The following is a 22,126-nucleotide window of genomic DNA, read 5'->3' on the forward strand; positions in this document are numbered from 1 at the left end:
TTTTCTAGGAAAGACATTTTTAGCCTCATTTTCTCTTTTCTGCTCCATCCCATACCTTTATTTTACACTTGAACTCCTCCAGCTTGCATATTAAAGTTTGCCTCATGCTTATATTGTCACGGCTGAGGGAAACAAGTAACACAGGACACTTTCTTTCTCTCTTTCGATGCAATTCTGAATGAACTCTGGGTATACCCTAGGTTTATGACTATGCAAACCCAAAAATATAGGTCAAAAGCCTGTGTGGCTTGCCACAGTGAATGACTTGTATTTCATCTGCCTTAAGGCAGATGGGAACTGAGTCATCTACTGCTGCATCAYTCTTTGCTTTCCTCTTTTTCTGAGCTCTAGTTTCTTTTTCTTACCATCAAATTACAGTTGACAGAACGTAGTGACATCAAATGACCAGGAGTGCGATGCCTCGTGGCACAAATCACACAGGGAAGGGATAATTCCCACTAGGTTTCTGTTGAAGCAATGCCTCATTCCCAAAACKGTACCCATCTCATAAGCAGCCGCTTCCTAAAGTACACACAAACCTCAGTTTTCTTCATTTACATCACACAGTTTCTTCACASGAAAGGCATCACATACATACAAGAGAAGAAATAAAAGGGTTATTTAACGTGTATGGAGTTAAGAGAATTACGCACTATTGTTTCTATCATTTATTTCAGAGCTGCTTCAGTCCTTTGTCACAGAYGCTTCTTACACCTGCTGAAACAGGTCTGCCAACAAAATGCTTTTCTTTGCTTTTCCCTTTTATCTTGGGCACTTATGAACCTCACCACTGCACACAAACACTGCGAAGGAGAGCTGGGAGACAGGACAATCTGAAGGCTAAGGTAGCACTAAGGACTAAAGCACTAACTCAGGAGAACGAAGTCCTGCATTTCTAGCCTTGCAAAGTCTATGTATGCATTTTATCCATATTTTGTATCACGATATGACTTAGGACTGAATTCCTTCATGCTAGATGTTGTACAGACACAGACCATAGAAGAGCCCTTATTTGTTGGTGTGTGGAGACCTGACTGTAACACCAACAAATACGAAAAAAAAGACCAAGAGAACACCTGTAGAAGAGTCATAATGATTTCTGTTTAATGATAATGACATGGATGTAAGAGGCTCAAAATGCAGCTTMACTCCTCTCCAATACTTGCCTCAGATTTCACAAGTTTTAGGTATTTATATAGCTGAGAGAGATCACCTAGTCCATCCCTCTGTCTCAAAGTAAGCTCAAGTTCTACCAAGAGCTACCACCTTCTTGGCAAACTGTGCTAAGAACGTCCCATCWGTAGGGTTTTTACAACCTCCTTTAATAAATCTACTCCATGCTCAGGCATCCCAACAGTAGCAACGCTACCTAGTAAGAAGTGCTTTTGAAAATATAAGGACATCCACCAGATTAGCTGTAGCCCAAACAGTCCTCCATTTATTTCAGTGAAGGAATGGTAATTTTTATAACGGGAGCACAGTAGGAGAGAGGGCTCACAAACCACCTCTGCTGGTATAAAAACCTATGAAACCGACAGCAAGCTTTCCTTCACCAAAGCAAAGGAAGCTACTTTTTCAAATTCTTAATAATAAAACACACTTTGCACGGGAAAGAAGTAATAGCTTTGATCAAAGATAATCAGTATTCGTGCAAGCAGAAAAATCCAAGTTTTCTACTTATTCTAAATAAAAATCTTGTATGTTTCTTATTGCAAGCTGCTTGCAACCACCTTTGTTCAGCAACATTTGTAACAAGGAGATTTCAAAACAGCCCAACTTCTCTATCACCTGCTGGAAGTTGAACTAGGAAGGACTGGCAGCACCACCGTAACAGTCAGCGATACAACCGAACACACACAGCACCAGATGCTACCAGTACAGACACTGGAACCACGGAGCAGTACTGCATTTGACTGTAGACACAGATTCCCCTTTGGACTGCATGCAGGAGCAGAAAGTCAGCACGTTTTTTTTCTTTTACCTCTTTGTTGGTGACTCCTGGGGGTAAAGTTCCATGCTTATAATCCTCCAGCAACTGCACGGCTTCTTTCAGACGACTCTGCAAATAAAACAGTCAGCAACGTTTGTTCTGCACCGAATTGATTTTATCTAAGGCAATGCTTAATCTATGCAATCACATCTTCTCTCATGCAGGCCTTGCARTGGGTCCTTCTACACGTATGATATAAAACAGAAAACAGTTTAAGACAAAAAGCATCCATTTATGCCTAATGTAGAATGGATCRCCAAGAAACTGATTCACTCCACGTAGCAAACTCTCAGGTGAACATCTCCCAGTAACATCGACAAGGAAACTTCTGAGAAAGACTGAAGAGTTGACTTTGCTCCCACACCCCCCTTCAGTGCAAGCCCTGGGCAGGTGCATCTAAAATGCACCAGCAAACACATTCAGATTGCTGAAGGGAGAAGCCTGCACGTATGGGCTTATATAGCCAAGTATAAGCCACCACCACCAAGAATCTAGTGCCCATTAAAACGTTATAGCGCAGCAAATTTGCTCCTGATTTCCAGCACTGCACATAAAGAAGGGCAGCTCCACCAAATCCAGCGTTTCACAGGACGAAAGACAGGGCAGCAGCCCCGCTTTGTAGCTACGCATTAGAGATCAAGTCGGGTTAATTTGTCTTAAATGCCATGACATCTTCATATACTTCAGATGGAGCTTAAAGTACCGCTATGCAGAACTGCTAACCCGTGCTGCTTTGTTATGGTGCCTCGTACACATGCATTGAGTTGGGGGGCCTGGGGGGGGGTTGGTTTTGTATTTTTGACTATTGGTTCTTTCTAAAAATATCAAAGAATTGGTATCAAGTTGGTGGTGCAGTTAAAATTAGAATTGGAATATCAACAAGCACGCACGCAAAATCCCTAGCAATTAAAATAAATGCATGTGCAAATAAAGATCATCTTCACATTGTGATAAAACAGAAAAATAAATACATTTCATGTGTTTAAGTGATCACAAGGGCRTTAAGCCATGCTACCAGCCTGTCAGAATCATCAATTTACTCCCAGAACTGTTATTCATATAAATGGAGAGTCTTTTGCAGTTGAAGCAGTAAAAGCTTTTTTAAAAATCTTCCTTATTATTGCTGAAATAATTTCTCCTACAAAAGAACAAGTCAGGTTATAAATGGTGGCTTTGGTGGGGTTAAATCTGCTTATCCAAGCCTGCAGAAAGAAGTAGATAACTGAGTAATGGTTCCCAAATATTCAAAGCCAAACAAGCTATTCAGATTAACATTTTAAAAAGATTGCTGCAGGTTATCTATCATCCAGATGAATAACGTGGAGTTCATTTGACATTTCTGCACTAGCTGTGGTGGTGGCTTTTTATTTTTTTTTTTCCTAATAACATTACTGCTCGAGGACATTTTACAAATACAGAATATTTTGTCTAAAATAACATGCAGTGTGATTTTGATTCGTCAAAAGACCTGTGGTTTTACCGTCACAGTGTTAGGGCCCCTCACGATCATTACGAGCGCCAGTCTCACGCCGTCTCGTAAATAAGGCAAGTATCCTTCCAGCTCATTAGGTCCGCTTGTAGGCAGGATCAGTCGCGGGGAGGCTGCTTTCCTCCCTTTCATGCAAACATCAAAGGGGACTTTGTTTGCTTGGAAGCACCAGCAGTTACGCCAGCCCGAGAGCAGCAGCTAACGAACGGCTACTGCCTTTACAACGTGCAGCACAAGACGTTTAGTGGGAATTCCTTCACTCACCAGAGCAAGCATGTTGTGATTGGATTCACGACTGTTTTTTTTAATACAGGGTACGCTAATACCAAGTGTCGCCTGTTTCCTGCCCTGGCATTTCCTATTTCATTCCCTTGCACTGATCAGCAGCCGCTCAACAGAAGCAGGGAGTCTGTACAAAGATGCCAACAAGCCTCGATATCAGAGGTGGGAATGAGCTCTGGAAACAGCCACATATTCCCGGGGAAACACAGGCTCAGAGCTCAGGCTTGTTCTTTCCGAAGGCTAAAGCAGAGATCAGTGCTACTAGACCGAAGCTCACTGCAGCATGTCACTACACACGTGTACCAAGCGGTAAATTTTCACCTCTTGTGCCGAAATCGTGGAGATGCCTGGAGTGCAGACGCCTGTGCTAAAGCCAGATTATCTCGCAAATCTGATTCAGGTGACATAGCCACACTTTGACCCTTTGGGGGCTAAACGAGAAGATCATGAACCTGTTATCAAAGCACACACTACTGTGAATCAACACACTACATACTCATAAGCAAATAAGGCTTTTAAAAACCTGATGTTTTCTGACACACTCCAGTGTCAGCCCAACCCTCTCAGGCTCCCTTTCTGACCGAGCCTGTCCCATGAAGGATGCCTACCAAGTCCCTGCAGAAGGGGATCACTGATTGTCCTTCTTGCACTTCAGTGCCTTTCTTGACCTTGCTCTAGACCTCCCAGAAGCAGGCTRGATTTCTTCATCAGCTGGACTTAGATCCATTCTTGGAGTTCRGCATCACCCTAGGCTGGTATAGAGTTCATTCTCCTTCCTGAACAGCACTGGGTTATGCTAAGAACATGTAGGGTATCAGAAGAAAGAGAGTTAACACAAATCTGGACTATTTCCTAGCRACAGATGCAAGAACTTTCTTTTGCTATCCTCTTGCCTACTTCACTGGAGAATTAGGAAAATTAGAAAGCTGTATTTCTCACTTATTACAGATTTCAATGAGTATTAAAGATGAGTAACAAGGCGTGTACAAGAATCTCCTCACTTCTTGGAGGGTTAAGTAATCACCAATTTCACTTCAAAGAAGGCTGTAGAAACACTATGCGTTACAAGAATTAGAATTATTTTAAACAACAAAACCTTTCACTATTGGCTCAGGAAAAAAAAAAAATCCATCTAGCTCAGACTTTCTCCAGCAGTGTCCATAAGCAGATGAACAGGGAAAAGCAAGAACTGGGCAAACAGAAATGATGTTTCCCGTAAGTACTCTCACAGCTTCCAGGGGCTGCTCAGGGGCTGCCCAAGCCAGAGGAGGTTTCTCTGCATTTAGCAACCTTCAGTGGACTTCTCTTCCTGCTACTTGTCCAGTATCCCCTAGAAACAACAAGTTCTCAGCATCCACTCTCAGCAACAAATGTGCCTTCCTTAAACCCTTTCCCTTATGCACATACACATTAAATCTCTCTTAAGATTTAAACTTATCTTAATAAACCATTCTATTGTGCAAGAGGTGGATTTTAGATTTAGGTCCTTTCTTAGAAGAAACTTATTTTCTTTAGAAGCATAAATAAGCTTGATGTGCATACTAAAGCGAGTAAGACTTGCCATACTTTTCCACATCTGTCCAGTATCCCACAGTCCTAAGAAATGAGTGCTTATTGTTTAAGCCAAAGTTACACATGAAATTACATATTTTCCTAGTAGGATGAACACAGGCTAGCAACTGTGGCAGGGCTGTGTCCTACAAAACAGATTTTCCCCTTTCAGAAGTAGCAGATGACGACTTACAAGGAACTAAAAAAAAATAGTTTCACTCCCAGAAGCAYTCCTCAGAGACGGATTTGGAGCCAGGTTCCTATGCATTACTGACGCTGGACAAAAACGTCGGACGCTGTTCATAGAGAGAGGACTGGGACCTTGTATGGGAAGAAGTGCTGACCTCGAGCAACAGCACAACTCAATGAGCTGGAACCCAGTTGTACTAACGCGTGGCCAGGCCCTTGCAGAAAGGCATGACTCCCCGCGAGCCACTCAGGGCTCTGKGGCTGGAAGCGCTCTCCTTTACCCGGCACTCTGGTTCCTCTTCCTTTCTTGCATCTCGCCTCTCCAACAGAGAAGGCAAATAGTCCTAGCAGGTAGGAGGAACCCACGTACCATGTRGAAGATGCAGAAACACAGAAGAGCATCAAACCTGCTCTCCTGTTTAATATGCTTGGGCCTCATCACTGCAGGGGMAGTTTTGTTCTTTATCATTCTTTCCTCTTTATTAATGAGCTGTGAAAGAATTTGGACTAAGGAGAAAGACCTAGTTAAGAGTACTGGATGATGACAGGAAGACTATGAACCACTGCAGCCCTGAAAAACAAATACAATTTTTACACTTTTTCAGGTGAGGCATTTCCAGTGTGGGAAGAGAAATAATCATACAAGATTATAACAGGATATTATTCTCTTTTAGTTCTTTTTTACAGCTTCTTGCCTTATGAGTCTCATGGTTACTTGCTTAAAAACCATCACATTTGTTCAGGTAGGAAAAAGCTCCCACCTACCCTGCATCCCAATAAAATATAATTGTGTAACATTTCAGATGATAGTCTGGTATTGCAAGTCAAAATCCAGAGGTGAAGAGCCCACCGAATAACTAATAACTGCAGACTCAGGGAACACTACCGTTCTTGCCTCCAAAGCTACAAAAATAAACCAGTGGTGCCAGCACAACGTTCTACAGAGCCATTTGTGCTCATTATTGGTATGTTTTTTGTCACTGAGATTACCTACACTGTGTGTCTTGCAAATTATCTACACAGAACAGCATGTAACTCTGAATGAAAAACTGGAAGTAATAGATGAATGGGTCTGTGTTCTATTTTTTTTCCTCCTTCTCTTGAGGAAATCTTAGTAGTTACTATAACAACCCTGGCCAGATCCCATCTTGTTTAGTATGGTAACAAACAGAAAACAAAAGGCCCAATTTTGCTTTTAAAATTGCAGTCTTCATGAATTTCCTTTCAGCTCCGTGGGGAGAGTGAACTTTCTCAAAGAAAAGCATCCTAGTACAAAATCGCTGATAGTTCCTACAGTTTGCAAGAAGTGGTGCAGAAAGCAAACAGGAATGYTAAATGTAAGCATCACATTAAGATGACATCTCCCAAATGGCTTGGAGGTGTTCAGGTAGGTTTGGTGAACTATTCACAGCCTCGATATTTTATTAGTGAAAATAGGTGGTTGCCTTGTACTCTTCTAGAAAGCCAAGCATGTTCTTAACAACTTGAACCTCCAAAAAGACAGGAAATAACTTTACAGCGTGCAGCAGCTCTGAATGCCAACCAGCTCCACTCCCTGCATTTCAGCACAGCACAGCATTATTATGGTAGTGGGAAATGTGTTCACAGCTAAGATTACACTGCATTTCCATTTTAACAGGGAGAAGAAGTCTATAAGCACACTGTCTACAAGGTTATGCTACCATTTCAATATTTATTGTTGCTTGATTTTTTTAATACAGATATTTGTTGGGAGAAATGTCACTTGAGTTTTTATAGCACTGTTTAAAATTAAAAAAAAAAAGAACTATGCAAGTACAGTTTTTACTAGTACGCGACATTTCTTTCATACCCCCTTTCTCATAAAAGCCGCAGCACTTCTAGTGGTGGATTATGGGGTCTCGGTTCTCACAATAGGGTGCTAGACAGACCATCTGTACCCGGAGAATGTTCTTACAAACCTAAAACCAGAAGCAGTGCCAGGGATCTACTGAGCTCAGCAAGGCAGAAGCACACAAACCCAACGTTCAGTGCTCCACCACAGCAGCCGGAGGAGCATCCACCTGGGAGACACTACCGAGATGACAACAACAACAACAGGTCTCTGAACAACTGCTCAGCCTTCGCCTCACACTGAGCGCAATTTAAGAAAGAGTCTTTCGGACTACAGCTCAGTTCCCTAAGGCCACGAGCACGGTGCAATGGGTTCCTGTTAAAATACGTGGCTAGACTTCATACTATCAGACCAGCCAGGCCCTGGGCATGAGCCTGCAGACATCAGTACTGGTCAACTGTCAGCATGGTCTCTGGTATGGTTTTGATTTGGACCCTCTGAAAACGCAGAGACCCTATCCCTCTCCCAAATGATTCCCRGTCGTGGCTTGGGAGTTAATATGGGCCAGCACAGCTGCCAGCATGCACCTTTTGGGGAGAAAAAGCGTTCAGCTGCGTGGACACAAGCTGGCTGCAGATCTCAGAAACAGTACGTGGCTCAGTTTGGCTAGACTAGCTCAGATCTAGCCCACGTTTTAGTGCAAAGAACTAATTTAACCTGCTCTGCCCTGGCCCAGAGCAACAGGCACAGACTCAGCTGCTCTTTGCCTGAAGCACGCTTGYACACCTGCTCTGGCAGGAAGCTTCTGTCCCTGTAGAGACCCTCCTTTACTCACACTGGTATGCACGATGGTAACATGGGAGTCACTGGAAGATGACATTACCAAGAGCCTACTTTTGCCCTGGAAGGAAAGGAAGATGATGAAAAAAAAAAAAACTAAGATGTCAGCAGGAAAGAGTAGCACACATCAGACTGAGCAGATGGCCACCTCAAGGAATCCACTGCCAGCACCCAGAGTCCCTTGTGGGTGTCATTTTGGCACTGTGGTGGGACAGAGGACACAATGGCATTGGGTGTCATAGATGACCGTACAAATGCACGTGTCAAATACCTCCTTCCAGCAGGTGAACGCTTCTGCCCATTTTCCACCTTGTCCTCTGCGCTCAAGGGCACACTGCTTCTGTTGCAGATCTGCATCTCCTCTTGTCTTGGATCTCAACTGATGCCTATCCATGGCTTAGAGCTGCCTCCAGAAAACCGTATGTGTACGTACAGGCCAGAATAACAGTAACAGTCACTGTCCAGTAGCACATGACTACTGTTATGGAATCAACAGGAAGAGTCAGGTTTCAAGTCCTAGGCTTTTACAATGAAAKCCACTGATGGGACAGGGTCTGCTACAACAGTGTGCATCTCACACTGCTTGTATGAGGCTTCACTGTGGTTCATGGCTTCCTTAGCACTGATCTCCTGCGAGTTTTTCTGGCCTAAGGCTCAGGCCAGGACTGACTTACTCAGTGCACAAACCAAAGCAAGATGCTTCTGCCCGTCGACACCACAAAACTCAATGTGAGATATGGAAATCCAGCTGTGCTCTGCCTCCAGTGATACAACAGTTTCCAATTTTTTCCCTCACCAGTCGATAGGATGATACATATGGCAGACTTGACTCCAGCTGGCCCTATTGTATTGGATCTACAGTGACAGACAACAGGAGCCAGAAACTTTTTGTTCAAGTAGAGCCAGCAGATGTGACACTGAATAAACACAGACAGTCAATCTGCTGAGTAAGAAGGTATCGTTCATATAAATAACATACATCTAATCCTGCTTCCATTTTAAACCCAAATATGGGAATGCAAGATGCTCAGCACTCTGTAGATTTGTACTTTATCTCATTGTTTAAGGCACAAGTAGATAATACACACAGTCCCTCGGAGCACAATTCTTATTCGACTTTTGCTTTGAATTWTTGTCAGATCTACAACTTCCTCCATGAAGAGCTTCCCACAGCATGTTAACAGTCTGTCCAGGCTCACATCAGATGGAGTAAGCCTTACAAAAATATCTGCTGGTCGCTACTGCTTCTCCCAATGAACCTTAATTACAGAGCAATTAAAAGTATTACTGAAATGTGTGAGGTCAAAATGATTGGAGAAAACAGACATTACGCCCACTAAGGGGTTTCTCATGGTCTCAGCGACAAGACTTGTTGGGCTTGATCTGAGAAGCGACACATTTTCTGCTTATTGGAAAAGTTTACAAATTCGCTGCAGTCAAATATTATTTCATGAGAAAGCTAGTAATGACATGAATTAGCACACAGGAAAGTCCTCTTTAAAGGCAACTTGCAATACTGATATAACTTTGGTGCTTTGTTTCAAGAAAGCACATAGAAAACAAGTAAAATTGGTAGGTAAGTTTAATGCAGATAATCTTTTTTCTTGAACACTTAACAAACCTGGGGCAACTGGCCTTCAACTCCGCCACTGCAATATACATTTGTGCAAAGTGTATCTCTCTTCAGGAGTTATTACAGTTACAGACTGTTCAGCACAGTGACACCTAACCTAACGTTTACCATGCATCCTATGAGGATTCAAGTTTAAGAACCTCTAAAATACAAGGCAGTTTTTAATTGTGTTTAGAATTTGCTTTATTAAAAAAAAAGTGAGAGATGATTGTCACTGAGACGAAAACAAAAAATGCTATATAGTTAAYGAGTAAAACGCAAACTATACTTGCTATCACTGTGCTTGGCTTCCTCAGTCAGAGGGATCATCAGCCACCAGTAAGATGGAATGATGCATTTTTTTCCCCCACTTTTTTTTTAATTGCCATGCATTATATTATTACATTTCCCAGCATTTTCCACGGGATTAACCTCCTTTCTCATTAGGCACACATTTATTTACTTTATTCATTTGCTGGTGAGCTCCTCCAAGACAAACAGCAATCTATTTGTTCTCTGAGAACCTRGGCTTGAAAGCTGCAGCCATCTGTCAGCGGGAAGGAGCTCTCCGTAACCGGCTGCTTGTTCATCTTTTTGCCTTCAAACTCTTTATAGATTTTAATTTACCACTTAAATTATCAAATGAAACCAAACAGCCTTTGGTTACACATACATACACACAAAGTATTTTAAAGCACAAAATCAGATACACAGAGCCCAGCAAGTAGGTCAATCAACAGAGTAGATTGTGTTCTGACAAGTGCTTCCCATGACACCAGGTATTAATATCTGCTTTGCCAAGAGACTTATCTCAGGAAAAAGAGCTAATGCAGACTTCATGATGTGCTGCAGAAGGTCTATCAAAGCATCACTATAATATAATTCAAACACGCAAAGAAACTGGACAAGYGTGTGTCCTTCTGTGGAGAGCCACCAAGCCATTCCTGAAGACCATGGATCTCAAATCTGTGCTCAGATAGAAGGAAACAAAATCTCTCCTTTGTTGAGGTTCTGTTTTGGACCCAGAATTGCTTGAGGCATCCAGTTCTTTGTGTTTGTCCCCAGGATGAAAAAGGACCAGATTTTGCTCCTTTTTTTTTTTTTTTTTTTTTTTTTTTTTTTTTTTTTTTTTTCCCCCCCTTCCTGTGTCTCACCTTCTTAGGGGAATCTTGTCAAAAGGTTTGTGGTAAATTTAAGTTATATTCATCTACTACTCTGTAACCTCAACCTTTCCAACATCTTCAAAAGCTTCTAACAATTTGAAGAGAAGGCAACRGGAAGACAGAAAAGGATGCAACTGAGCCAAAGAAGGAATTCATCTCACTGAAGTTCGGAGTAGGTACCCAGCTTTCAGAGTCTGCCTAAGTGTCTAGACATCCTCCATATTCAATGGAGCATAACAAGTGAGATAATTGCCCTCRAAGGGGCCTAGATAAAACAGCAGAAGAGATTCAACCCACCAAGAGTAAGAAATGCACAATGGAGGGGAAAAGTGAGCCTTCGGGGACCCTAAAAGACCTGCTTTTATTCTGGATCCAAACCTGCACGTTGCTGCAGATAACAGGATGGGAAAACTGTACGACTGGATTTGGGTACGCAGTGAAACCAGACTGAGTTATAGTGCTCAAACATCATAACTTTTTCATCATGTTACCATAACTATAGTGTAAAAGCAATTACCTGTCCCAGATGCGAATACAGTGTATTTTATTAAGCCTATTTCGTAATAGCCAAAAAGGAAAAACAAAAATCAAACAAAATCATTAACTCGATTGAGTTCAATCATCTCCCTGCACCTTTGGGAAGTATGAGAAAAGTTTGAAAAAATCATTATTTTTTTCTCCATTAATACCCTCATAAAAATCAATAGTTTGGCATTATATGGTACACAGCAGGTTACCTAGTTAAAAATATATACAAACACACTGTGTGTGTATTCTCACACACATGCTACAGGGCGTCTTGAGAAAGGTAAAGAACATTATCAGAACACAGAAACATTCCCAGAAGAAGAGGAATTTTAGTTAAACAGAATTAGATGTATTATTCCCCCCCCCAACCAAAGTTTCTGCCAAAAAGAATAAAAGAAAAAAGTCAAGACATAATACAGAATACAAAAATGATGGCCTGGAGAAAGCTTTTTCTGTCATACCACAAAGCCAGGGAAGAATAAAAAGCAGAAGACTGAAAATTGACAAAAAGGAAGTATCTCGGCRTGGGAACGCAGCGGCACTACGCTTCTGGGAGACACCAAGTATGACAGGTTCCAAGAGCCCTCGTACCCGTGTTGTCACACGAGTTCAGCCGAGCCTTTCGCAACTCGGATTCACGAGCACACAAAACAAGACGGGTGACACTGGCCTGCAAAATTTGCCCTGCTGCGTTTTCCCTTCCCAAGCGCCAGAGCAACACACCTGATTTCCTCTCTTCCAGGCGACCGGAGCGGGACCCCCTGGAGCAGCTGCCTGGATCCCCAGGACATCAGTCGATCCCCAGTGTGTCCTAGCACCGTCAGCCCAGCTTGGGCCRGGCTCTGTACCCCCGGAGCACGAGACTGCAAAGCAGGGTGACACGTTTCCACAGACACGCAAGCAAACGCCARCTCCGTAAAGCTTCCTAGGGCAAAGAGCCTGTTATGACACTGCTGAGATAAAGAGGTTTTAATGTTTATCATGATCCAGATTTTTCTGGGCCTCAATTTCCTCACTGTTCTTCAGGTTTTTAATTAGTATTCTCAGTGCACTAAAGTCAGCCAAAGACAGTCCGTCTCCTTTCTCTAACATTCAGTTCCCTTTTGCACATGAAGTACCCTCTCCTTCGCTCTAAAAAGGATCATTTGGTAGTGAAGACCCCTTAGAAGAACTGACTTTTGCTCCGTTACCACCTCACCRGCCTAAACCAGTTCTCCAACACAGTAGTGAGTCTCTAAAAAGGCTTTTCCATTTCCACCTAGAAACCACCCTGTGTCACCGCTTGTTAAAGCTTCGCTGTGAAATACAGCAACACAGTATTACCATACAAAAACCACGCAGAAAGCAGGTTAGCCTGCTTTTAGGATCAAAATTATGAATATATACACAGAGAGGTCACAAGTGATACGTAACAGTCCTCTGCACCATCTCAAATGCCGGCTGGAGGATTCCTCGCRCTATCACACACGCTCGTTCGATACGCACTGCGTTGCGTTCAACGCTAAATCCCCGTTAAGGTCACTGCAGCACTGAGCCTTTAACGCACAGTATTGTTTCTGATTCTGGCATACGTACTTGCATTCTCTTTAAATACCAACTCTGGTATCTGCAGAGAGCACTGAATCCTCAGGAAATACTGTGATTTTCATTCCCTTTTATCATGACACCAACAGCAAACAATCTCTCACTGCAATCGCAATGTCCTTTCGCTAGCAGGTTAYGTCCCCAGATTGAGCTCCATATCAAGAACTCTGGCTTTTGAAAATYGATCTCATACTTCATCTGAACCTGTGTTTTCACAGGCAAAAGTATAATCTTTGATTTGGCAGTGTAAAAACAGCTGTTTTATCGCCTGCATTTCTCTTGGGCACACATCCAAAAGGTAGTCAAAAGGAGCCACCCAATACATCTTAGCCTTGTGTTTTTGTAGGAAACCAACAGATTTTGAAAGAAAAGAAAAAAGAATATTTWAAATGGTACCAGGTACTTTTCCATCACAACGTGTAAGGAATTAGACTCTGCTGATCACTAACTACACCAGGCAGTTCAGCTCCCAGTATCCTGAGAACGCAACTTGCACGTTTTTTTTCAGTTTATACTGCCCCCCAAGAAAAAAAAAAAAAAAACAAAAAACAAACAAAAAAAGCAGTTGCCTTTCACTGAAAGCAAGACCGTAAGTGTTTTGGCCAGCAGGCAGAATTTAAGATTTCTGATAGGAATGTTTCATCTGAGGGTTTCCTCCTCCGCAATTATTACGTGAACGTGGCGGAACACAGTAATGCCGGATAATGCTAATAAAACGCATCTCCGGCAAACTTGCCTGCAATCCGCTCGGGGAATCACAGGTTACTAGTAGGAGATGGGCAAGCAGATCGGTGGGGATCCACCAACGCCTAACGAAGGGCAAGTTTGGGCTGCAGATTTAACCGAAGTCAGTTAAGCAATCAATCGACTGCGAGACACAAATCTATCGGAAACTTGGCTTCATTAGTTCTGCTGTTCACAGAACACATTGTTTTTAATCCAAATCCATCTGATAAATAGTACTGTCAGAAAACAAGGAGCATATACATTACCTTAGTAACAAAGAGGGTGCGCGGATCAATGATATCCAAGAAGTGCCTGAATCTGCCATAAAATGAAGTCTGGAAGACAGAAAAAAAAATAATAATAAATAAAATAGAAGAGAACAAAATGCATTCATTTAGAAACTGCATTTTCATCTTCTGTGGAGAAAGGTTTTATTTCCTCTGCAGGGCTAAGTAGCTACTAAAAGGAACAATCAAAAAGCTATTCGCTCACCAGTCGCTTGCGATAGGAAAGGCGAAGGTGAGGACACTGACCCTGTTAACACTCACCATAGCAATACAGACGCCAGAATCATGGGATACTATTAAGCTGTTAAAATATCCATTGCTTCCCCCTCCCCCTGCAAAGAAATATTTCCCCCCGAGGGAAGAGTAAGCCAGGCTAACAGCTGGCCCCCGGGGCACCGACTCCACCGAGCAGAAGGGAAAGCTCCGTCTCCTGGTAGCCACCCGGTTCACCTGCCTTACGGCAATCACGACGGAGATGTCTCCGSAGAACAGCTAATGGGGTGGTCCCAGACCTCCTACGCCGGGCGATGCCGTCAAAGGAAATCCCCTTCACCCCTCCCCAACGCTGTCCCCACGCTGCTTGTCCTCATTTCTGCCAGAACCCGTTTGACAGGGCCAACGGGACCACGCCATCAGATGGAGAACTGACCCGAGGCAAAAATAACCTCCTTTCCCCCTTTTTTGGTGAGAGACTGGCACAGCRGATCCCTTCAAACCAGTACATTGCAGAGGAAGAGCTGCGTGACATTATTCTTAGGTGCCCTTGAAAGAGTTTCAGAAGAAACAAGTAGTTTTCCACTTGACAGGAAAAGCAAGAAAGGTAATAGAAGATGCAACCGAGTACAAAAACAGTTTTAAGTCTTGCATTTATTGGAGAACTGTCAACACATTAAACTAGGGCAGGGTTTCATCGTGCCATTCAATACACAAACACAGAAGAAGGTGGACTGGGAACTATGGTCTTRCCTTAACATATGGAAAAGAAATCATAACTTTATGGTCGGAGCTTGTTCCTAGCTGCATATTTGGAAAACGTATCATCAACCTCGATGACATTAGAATATGGAAAACACCACACTGAAACGCATACAAGATAAAATAATTTGTAAGATTTTTCACCAAATTCTGTAAAATCTTATATTTAATCCTTCAACATGCTCACAGTACTAAGGAAAAGCATAGCTGAAGACCAAGGGGAATGATRACAGCACAGCAGAGAAAGAGAGGGTTTGGGAGAACCCCACAAGACATCTGCTGCTGCAGCCTGAAGCAGGTGGAGATGCAGGGGACAGAGGCACAATACAATTCACCAGGCAGGATGCAGGATCTTCTCTCTACAGGAACAGGCTGCATTTCAGATGCTTCCACTAAATTTCACGCACGTGCTATTGTAAGGCACTTGGAGCCTCACGGACAGGGGACTCACGTACAGATAACAGCACGCATCACAGCGGTGAGGATGCTTGTGCTAGGAGCAGCAAACCTGGCTGAAGGACCACAAAAGGGTCCAGAGAACAGGGAGAAGAGTCTGAAGGAAGGGGAAGGCATCTACAAAACAGGCTGGAAAAGATTATGGACAGCTTCAAAGTAAGGGAGAGCAGCTTAAAAAAAAAATCTGAATTTAGGCAAGCTCAGAGCACTGGATCACGAAGTACTGACATCTTAGGAGCACTGAGGATGCACGTACGTCATCGTTGAAACACAAGTCCACATTTGCTTGCATCCCACTGCAAGTGCACATAGACGCGGGCCAAGAGAGCAGCGGCCCAGACTTTTGCTCGYAGGCTCTGGACATTGGCAAGACCGCATGAGCGTGCAGCACACCAGGCCAGCGACCACTGTTCCCCACCCCGGCCTTCCCCAAGCATAATTTGTACGAGCAATTTGCACCCCATCACAACCCTGGAAAAGTACACAGGTTGCAGGACTCCACCTGCTCCCGAGTCTGCTTTGAATCTCATGGCCGAAGCAAAAATCCAGAAGCCAAACAGCGATCGGGACCCCTGGCTCTACAGAAACGAACAGACTAATCTCTTCTGCGAGCCTGTAACATGGAAGTGTGCTATAAATAAAAGAAATCACTGCCTGGCATAATTTTATGAAACCTGCTGGTTCTCCTCTGCTGAATCTCAAGCACAGAGAAAAAAAAACAATAATACTTATTCAGACAGAAATCGCTTTCAAACGGCATTACAGGGAACGAGAGGGGCTTCAACACCTGAGTTACTCAAGCTCTCCGTAAACRCCCCAAGGGCCGCTAGGGCAGGGAACCCCAACGAACGCTAGGGACTCCTCCGCACGCAGCCACCCTGGAGCGGCCAGGTTCGCTCCCGGGAAGGACAAACCGCCTTTACTCAGCCCGCAGACTCGCCGGGACGGCGCAGAGAGCTGCGAGGGAGCCCGCGTAACCCGCTGCCCAGCCTCCCGCGCTGCTCGCTGCAGCGATTTGAGGAAGAGGAGGCAACACGGAGCTGCAGGCGATTCCTTCGAGGGCTTGTGGCACYGAACACCCTGCTCCCGAGCTGGCCTTCAGCTCGCCGTTGCTTAGAGGCCAGGCTGCTTGCGATCCCAGTCACATTGCTGTCCACCACTTCACGCGCCAGGACCTCGGCTCAGTTGCTTAAAGAACATGCTGTCAGTTTTCTGCACTAAAAAAACAAAAACAAGCTTCAAACTATTTCAGGGGAAAAACAAAAAGCCCAGTAGTTTTTCCATTAACATGGATTAAACTCACACTCATTCCAGTACTTCCTAGCTTTTGAGAGCTTGACATTTTGCTACCTTACTTTTACTTTCAACACCAGATTTCTCTGTTTTACACTGTCCTCCACATCACCGTTGCCTGATGCTTTCCAGTGGTGCAGCAAGGGACATGACTAATGCGTGAGTCACTCGGTCGTTCATCGCTTTATCCTGAATGCTCCCACATATCTTTTCTCCCACTGCCCATCCTTCTGCATTTGCTGAACAGCAATACGCTGARTGAGAACAGTTGCAAGTATGTGATCTGAACAAGAACAGGAGGGGGGGGGTTAGATGCAAGTGGTCTCAACTTCCCCRCCGTCTCCTTGCTTATATCATCATGGCATGTATTTCACGGTGAAAAGTCGATGTTAAACGCTCCYGGATTAGATCATTAGGATTTTACACCCACTTTACAAATGTGTAAATGACAATACGAGGCACAAAGGAGGAGAAGAGACCATTCTGTGCTTGTAAGTTAAARTGTGTGATGCCGCATGTTATAAACGTGATTTTATAACTACGGATTTAAAAGCACAAAGCTACAGAGAGAGGCTCTCAGGAAGCCGGGCCGGCAGCCCAGGGACACGTCCGTTCGGCTTTGGTGTGATGCTGGTCTCGGTCTGATTCTTTAAGGCCGAGCCTTTAAAAGCRGTTCTAGTCTGCCCTGCCCAGCTTAGGCAGCCCCCAGCTCAGGACGAGTCTCAGCAGCCCAGAGCCGTGCAAGCCAGGCCTGCTGCAATCCTGTTCCCACGCTCGCTCCTCTTCTTCCTCCCCGTGTCAGCACCAACACTCATCTGCTGCTGCAGTGAATTGATTAGGGAGCCAAAAATCCCCCCCCCAAAAAAAAAATCCTTAAACAAGGGGTGCACATTCAGGTAGGGCTGTTGCCCAAACCAGTTTACCCTGTGGTCAGACAAGCCTCAGAGCAAGGGCAGGACTGTTTCACTATGGTCAGTCAACAGCCCTGACTCAGGCTACCCTGGAACTGCACATTAAGGTTCAGAGCATGAAACGGGGTAAAAAAAACAAAACGAAACAAACCCTCTGCCACGCAAAGCCGTTGGCAACTCTTTCAAATGCTTATGGCTAACAACCACATCTTTATTAAGTGCACACATATACATGCACAACCAACCAAAGCTGCTGTAGCCCAGTAAGCAATGAAGTGCTTTTCCAGGTTTGTAGAACTTGGAAGATGTGCATGAAACAGTCTTGAGGCATTTTGATGACTTTCCTCAAGAAGCAAAACTGCCCCTGCCTCTCAGCCTTCTTCCTGAAAAGCATCTCAAAATACAGACTAGGAAGTGAAAAAACCCCAATACTGATGACAAGCAGCAGACATTGTGCCATGGACTTGCTAGGAAATGACGATGCAAAGTGTTTTCTCAAACACAGAGCACTTTATGACATTAGGTCACTTAAAAACCAACTGTTTTCCTGCTGATGGACAGGACATTTTCAGTGTTTGCTTCTTTCATCCCCACTTTTGAAAGATGTGAGAAGCTATGAAATACCCTTTTGCCACTGCTACTCCAAAGCAGAGGCAACAAGAAGGCAAATGTGCTTTCTGCCTAGGCTGAAGCACAAGGCAGGTTCTCAAGAASTTCTGCTCCCCAGGGAACCACAGAATATCAGGCAGGTAGGCCTGAGATCTCATCCTCCCTCCCTACCCTAATGTGGGCAGCAAGACTTGACCGATYACTTGTGGCTTCCTTTTTGAATTATCCTGTGGTCTCTAAAATGCAGCTATAGAAACTTCATTGCTTTTTGAATGAGCTGCTTGGAAGTGAAAAACACTCTCCAAAACCTCCAGTGAACGGGACTGCATTCCCACCATAAGCACATTGCTCAAACACCTACCTAACCTTAGCAGTAGAAGGACTTTTGGCACATTTAKGCTAAATCTCCATTACCATGATTTAAGCCAAACACTTCCTGCCTTGTTTTCCAGATCCCAATAAACAGGATCAGCCATAGTTTTGCAGCAGTGAGTTATTCTTTAACATACCCTGACCTAGTTTGCAAGCTCACAGGTTGGTTTCAATTACATCCCACCTGCATGCCTCATTACCACTAAAGGGTGGCACTGCAGAAGACAAGCTATTAGCAAACTTCTTGCTCTGCTGTCTCTAATCCAAATTTCTTCAAACACAGTGACTGCATTAAACCTCATTTACTCCCACGTCCAGGCCAAGATTTTAAAGAGCAGCTTTGTTAATCAAGCATCTGAAGAAAAAAAAAAAAAAAAAAAAAAAAAAAAAAAAAAAAAAAAAAAAAAAAAAAAAAGAGAGCGAAAAGAGAGAGAGAGAGAAGAAAAAAAAATGTAACTGGTAAAAAAAGCACTTCCCCCTTCTCCTGCTTCTTCCCCTCACGTGAAGGCTCAAGCTGGGCTCACTCACAACCAAAACAATTGCAGAGGGGGGAAAGAAAGCAAATAAAACCCAGCTTTGGAAAAGGAAGCAGCAAAATCAGAGATGAGTACAAAAATGGGAATAGCAGGAATTCCTCAGTCTAAATCTGAACTCTGGAAAAATCATTCTCCATGCCTTGTTTCCCAGTATGAGGCTAACACCATGGAAGGGATGGGGGGAAGATATCTTTTTACCAACCCTATGTGAATTTGAACACTTAAAAAAAAAAAAAAAAAACCACTGACGACTGAGAACATCTTTCTCCACGGGACCACAGCAAAAGCTCCCGTTCCGCACAGTTCACCAACGCTTGCGCTTCTAACATAGGAGAAGCGCACAGAAATAAACCAAATTCAAACCCTGAGCGAAGTTCTCCTCCCGAGGCTGCCTCCAAGCRTCTCGCTGCCTCTCTGACTGCGTGGCCCTCCTAAGCAGCAGCCTATTCACTAAGCAAAAAGTCACGGTTGTCAATTCAACTGCTGTCCAGTCATCAGGACTTTCCACTTTCTCCTTCTTCCAGAGACCACAAAAAGCTGCTTTACTCCGGGACTTTGCTGGTTGCCTATCTTTCAGGTCTGCCTCTGCTCCTTAGGTTTAGTGTCCTGAAAAGAAGCCATCAGATCATTAACTTTAAATTAGTTTAAAGCTGGAAGGAATAAAAATCAGAAGTGTATTCCATATAGAAAAACAGTAAGAAAGACCTATTTAATCACACACACACAMAMAAAAAACCTACTTGAAACTTGGTATTAACCTACATCAGGCCAGATGCTGCCATGTTTTCCCGGGGTTTCTACAGGAAAGAGTTGCCTCGCCAGAAGTCTAAGTGATGGGAAAACAAGAGAGCAATGTCACCTAAAAGCAAAAGATTACAGTTTCTTGATTTTATACTTTTTTGCCTGAAGCACTGTCATTGCCAACATAAACCTTTGCTTTCTGGGGGCATTCCTGTCTCCATACCCACATTATGCCCACTATCATCCAGTAAGATTTCCATCTCCCTCAAGGCTTGAGCCAACTTTGCAGTCATCCAGCAAACCAACACTACGTTCAATAAGTCCTCTGACAGATGACTAGTGTGGAGGATCACGTCCTGCTGCTCAGGAATTGCCCGGCACCAGTCAGTGCACCACCATCATGGCAACTCCAGTAAAGATCTTAGCAAGAGCCATCCTGAATTTTCATTTACTGGGATTATTTCCAGTAGCTTCGAGTTCTGGCTGTCATATTCCGTGCAAGGGACCAAGCTCCAGCACCAGCACGCCCCAAAGGTTGACCTTCAGCTCCCGAATACCCATCCGGTGTCTTTTTTTGCCATTTTATTCTTGTAACAGCTGTTGTAGTAAATGGTGATTTGGAAGAAGAACTGAATAACACAAATTTCCTGTGATTAATCACGGCTATTTTGGTACCAGTTCTCACCAGCCTGCAAGCAAGATTAAGTTCTGAAAAGTGGCTGAGAATATTAATTCCCTTCCCCAGCACAGCGGTTCATAGAGAGCAGGGGAGTACATTACGGCTCCAGTTCAATTAAATTGCTGTGCTGCAGGCCATGTAAGATCCAGCTGACTCTAAGATACGTAGCACAAGAATGAAAACGCTTCTCGAAGGCTCAAGAAATTTGGAGAGAAGGACAGTGAGAGACAGGTGAAAGACCAATGGCAAACACTTCTTTATCACCTGGATTTAAAGAAGGTGGGCATTCCTCAAAACTGTAGGTAAACAGACACTTAGGAAACTAGAAAGCCTGGGAGAATAACAGGAGACACACAGAATTTTACCAGTTTAATTATAGTGCAATTTTAAAAAGGATTTAATTAAGTCAGAGCAAAAGGCACATAGACTTGTTTTTTTCTAGCCAAAAAAATCAGGCTTACGTCAGCTTGCTTTAAATTAATTAGAAAGATTTAAGCTAAACTAGGAAAGCAGGGGAAAAAAAAAGAAAAGAAAAATCAAGCAATTGAGCAACTGCACTTTGGCAAGGTACTGCCTGACAGCAGAGCTGCGGTAATTGCATGCACATTTGTAGYTCGCCCTATTACAAAGCAAAGAAGATAGTTTAGACTCTGACTTCACAGTATGAACTAAAAGGCCCAAGGGTATCTGCTGATCAGGTCCTGCATCTCGGACAGTTCAGGAATCCGCAGCGACAGGTCTGCTCAGGAACACGAACGTAACCTGGACCATAGCGTGGAGACCTTGCAAGGGTGTCACACRAAACTAAAGTTTTCTTTCCCAGGTGAGTGTTTAAATGTCCTTACAGAGCCACAGGGAAGAAATCAAGCCATCATTTTCCACTTTGAAAAGAGATGGCAGCCCCCAGTCTTGCCTTTTCCCCCAGTGCTGCAGATTCTGGACCTATTTCATGGCTTCTGAAGTTTGTCCCCACATTGGTTTTGACCCGAGTGACAGATTCCTACCCTTGCTGTAAGCAGCTCAGCCCCACGTGGGAGCATCTGTAGAAGTGCTTACGATGACTGAGCTGAAGCTAAGGCTGCAGAGTCCTGTGCTGAGGGTGTGCGCGTTGCGTGTGTACATGCACAGCCGGGTTGCCGGTAACACCACCAGCTGCTCCTCCAGCTCTGGACAAGAGTTTATATCCTGTAGTACAAGGCGCAAACCAACAAATTTTCTGTTCAAAATCCAATCCTGGCTGACAGAGATGTAAAAAAAGCCAACTGATGGCTTTTTTGGCAGATAACATGAAGTTAACAGATAAACATCATACCCAAAGGTGTCTGTATTTTGTCTTCTCCTATGCAACTCATCTTTAAGCATGTGTTCACAGAATCCAATAGATTGCATAGGATAAACAGGTCAGCACCTCTCTTCAGGACTGAGAAAGTCATAYATAAAGACAGCAAACACCACTTAGGGTATGCCAACCTCATCTCAAGCAGCTTTAGGCACTGAGTT

The 22,126-nt window shown here is 43.7% G+C and overlaps 1 protein-coding gene across 4 annotated transcripts in view; it reads right to left on the reverse strand.

The window, feature by feature from the left end:
• Nucleotides 1-22,126, reverse strand: part of SFXN5 (sideroflexin 5) — a 114,564-nt gene that overhangs the window by 86,398 nt on the left and 6,040 nt on the right. For 3 of the 4 annotated variants that reach the window (XM_085314624.1, XM_085314626.1, XM_085314625.1), the window contains exons 2-3: nucleotides 14,034-14,102; nucleotides 1,982-2,059 (exon numbers count right to left, since the gene is read on the reverse strand). In XM_085314624.1, coding sequence (XP_085170750.1) covers nucleotides 1,982-2,059; nucleotides 14,034-14,102 — 147 coding nt within the window. The remainder of the gene's footprint in view (nucleotides 1-1,981; nucleotides 2,060-14,033; nucleotides 14,103-22,126) is intronic. The other variant, XM_085314627.1, reaches the window with a different exon arrangement.

Source organism: Rhea americana, unplaced genomic scaffold (genome assembly GCF_003343005.1).
Source record: "Rhea americana isolate MKP2758 unplaced genomic scaffold, rheAme1 scaffold_41, whole genome shotgun sequence".
NCBI lineage: Eukaryota > Metazoa > Chordata > Aves > Rheiformes > Rheidae > Rhea > Rhea americana.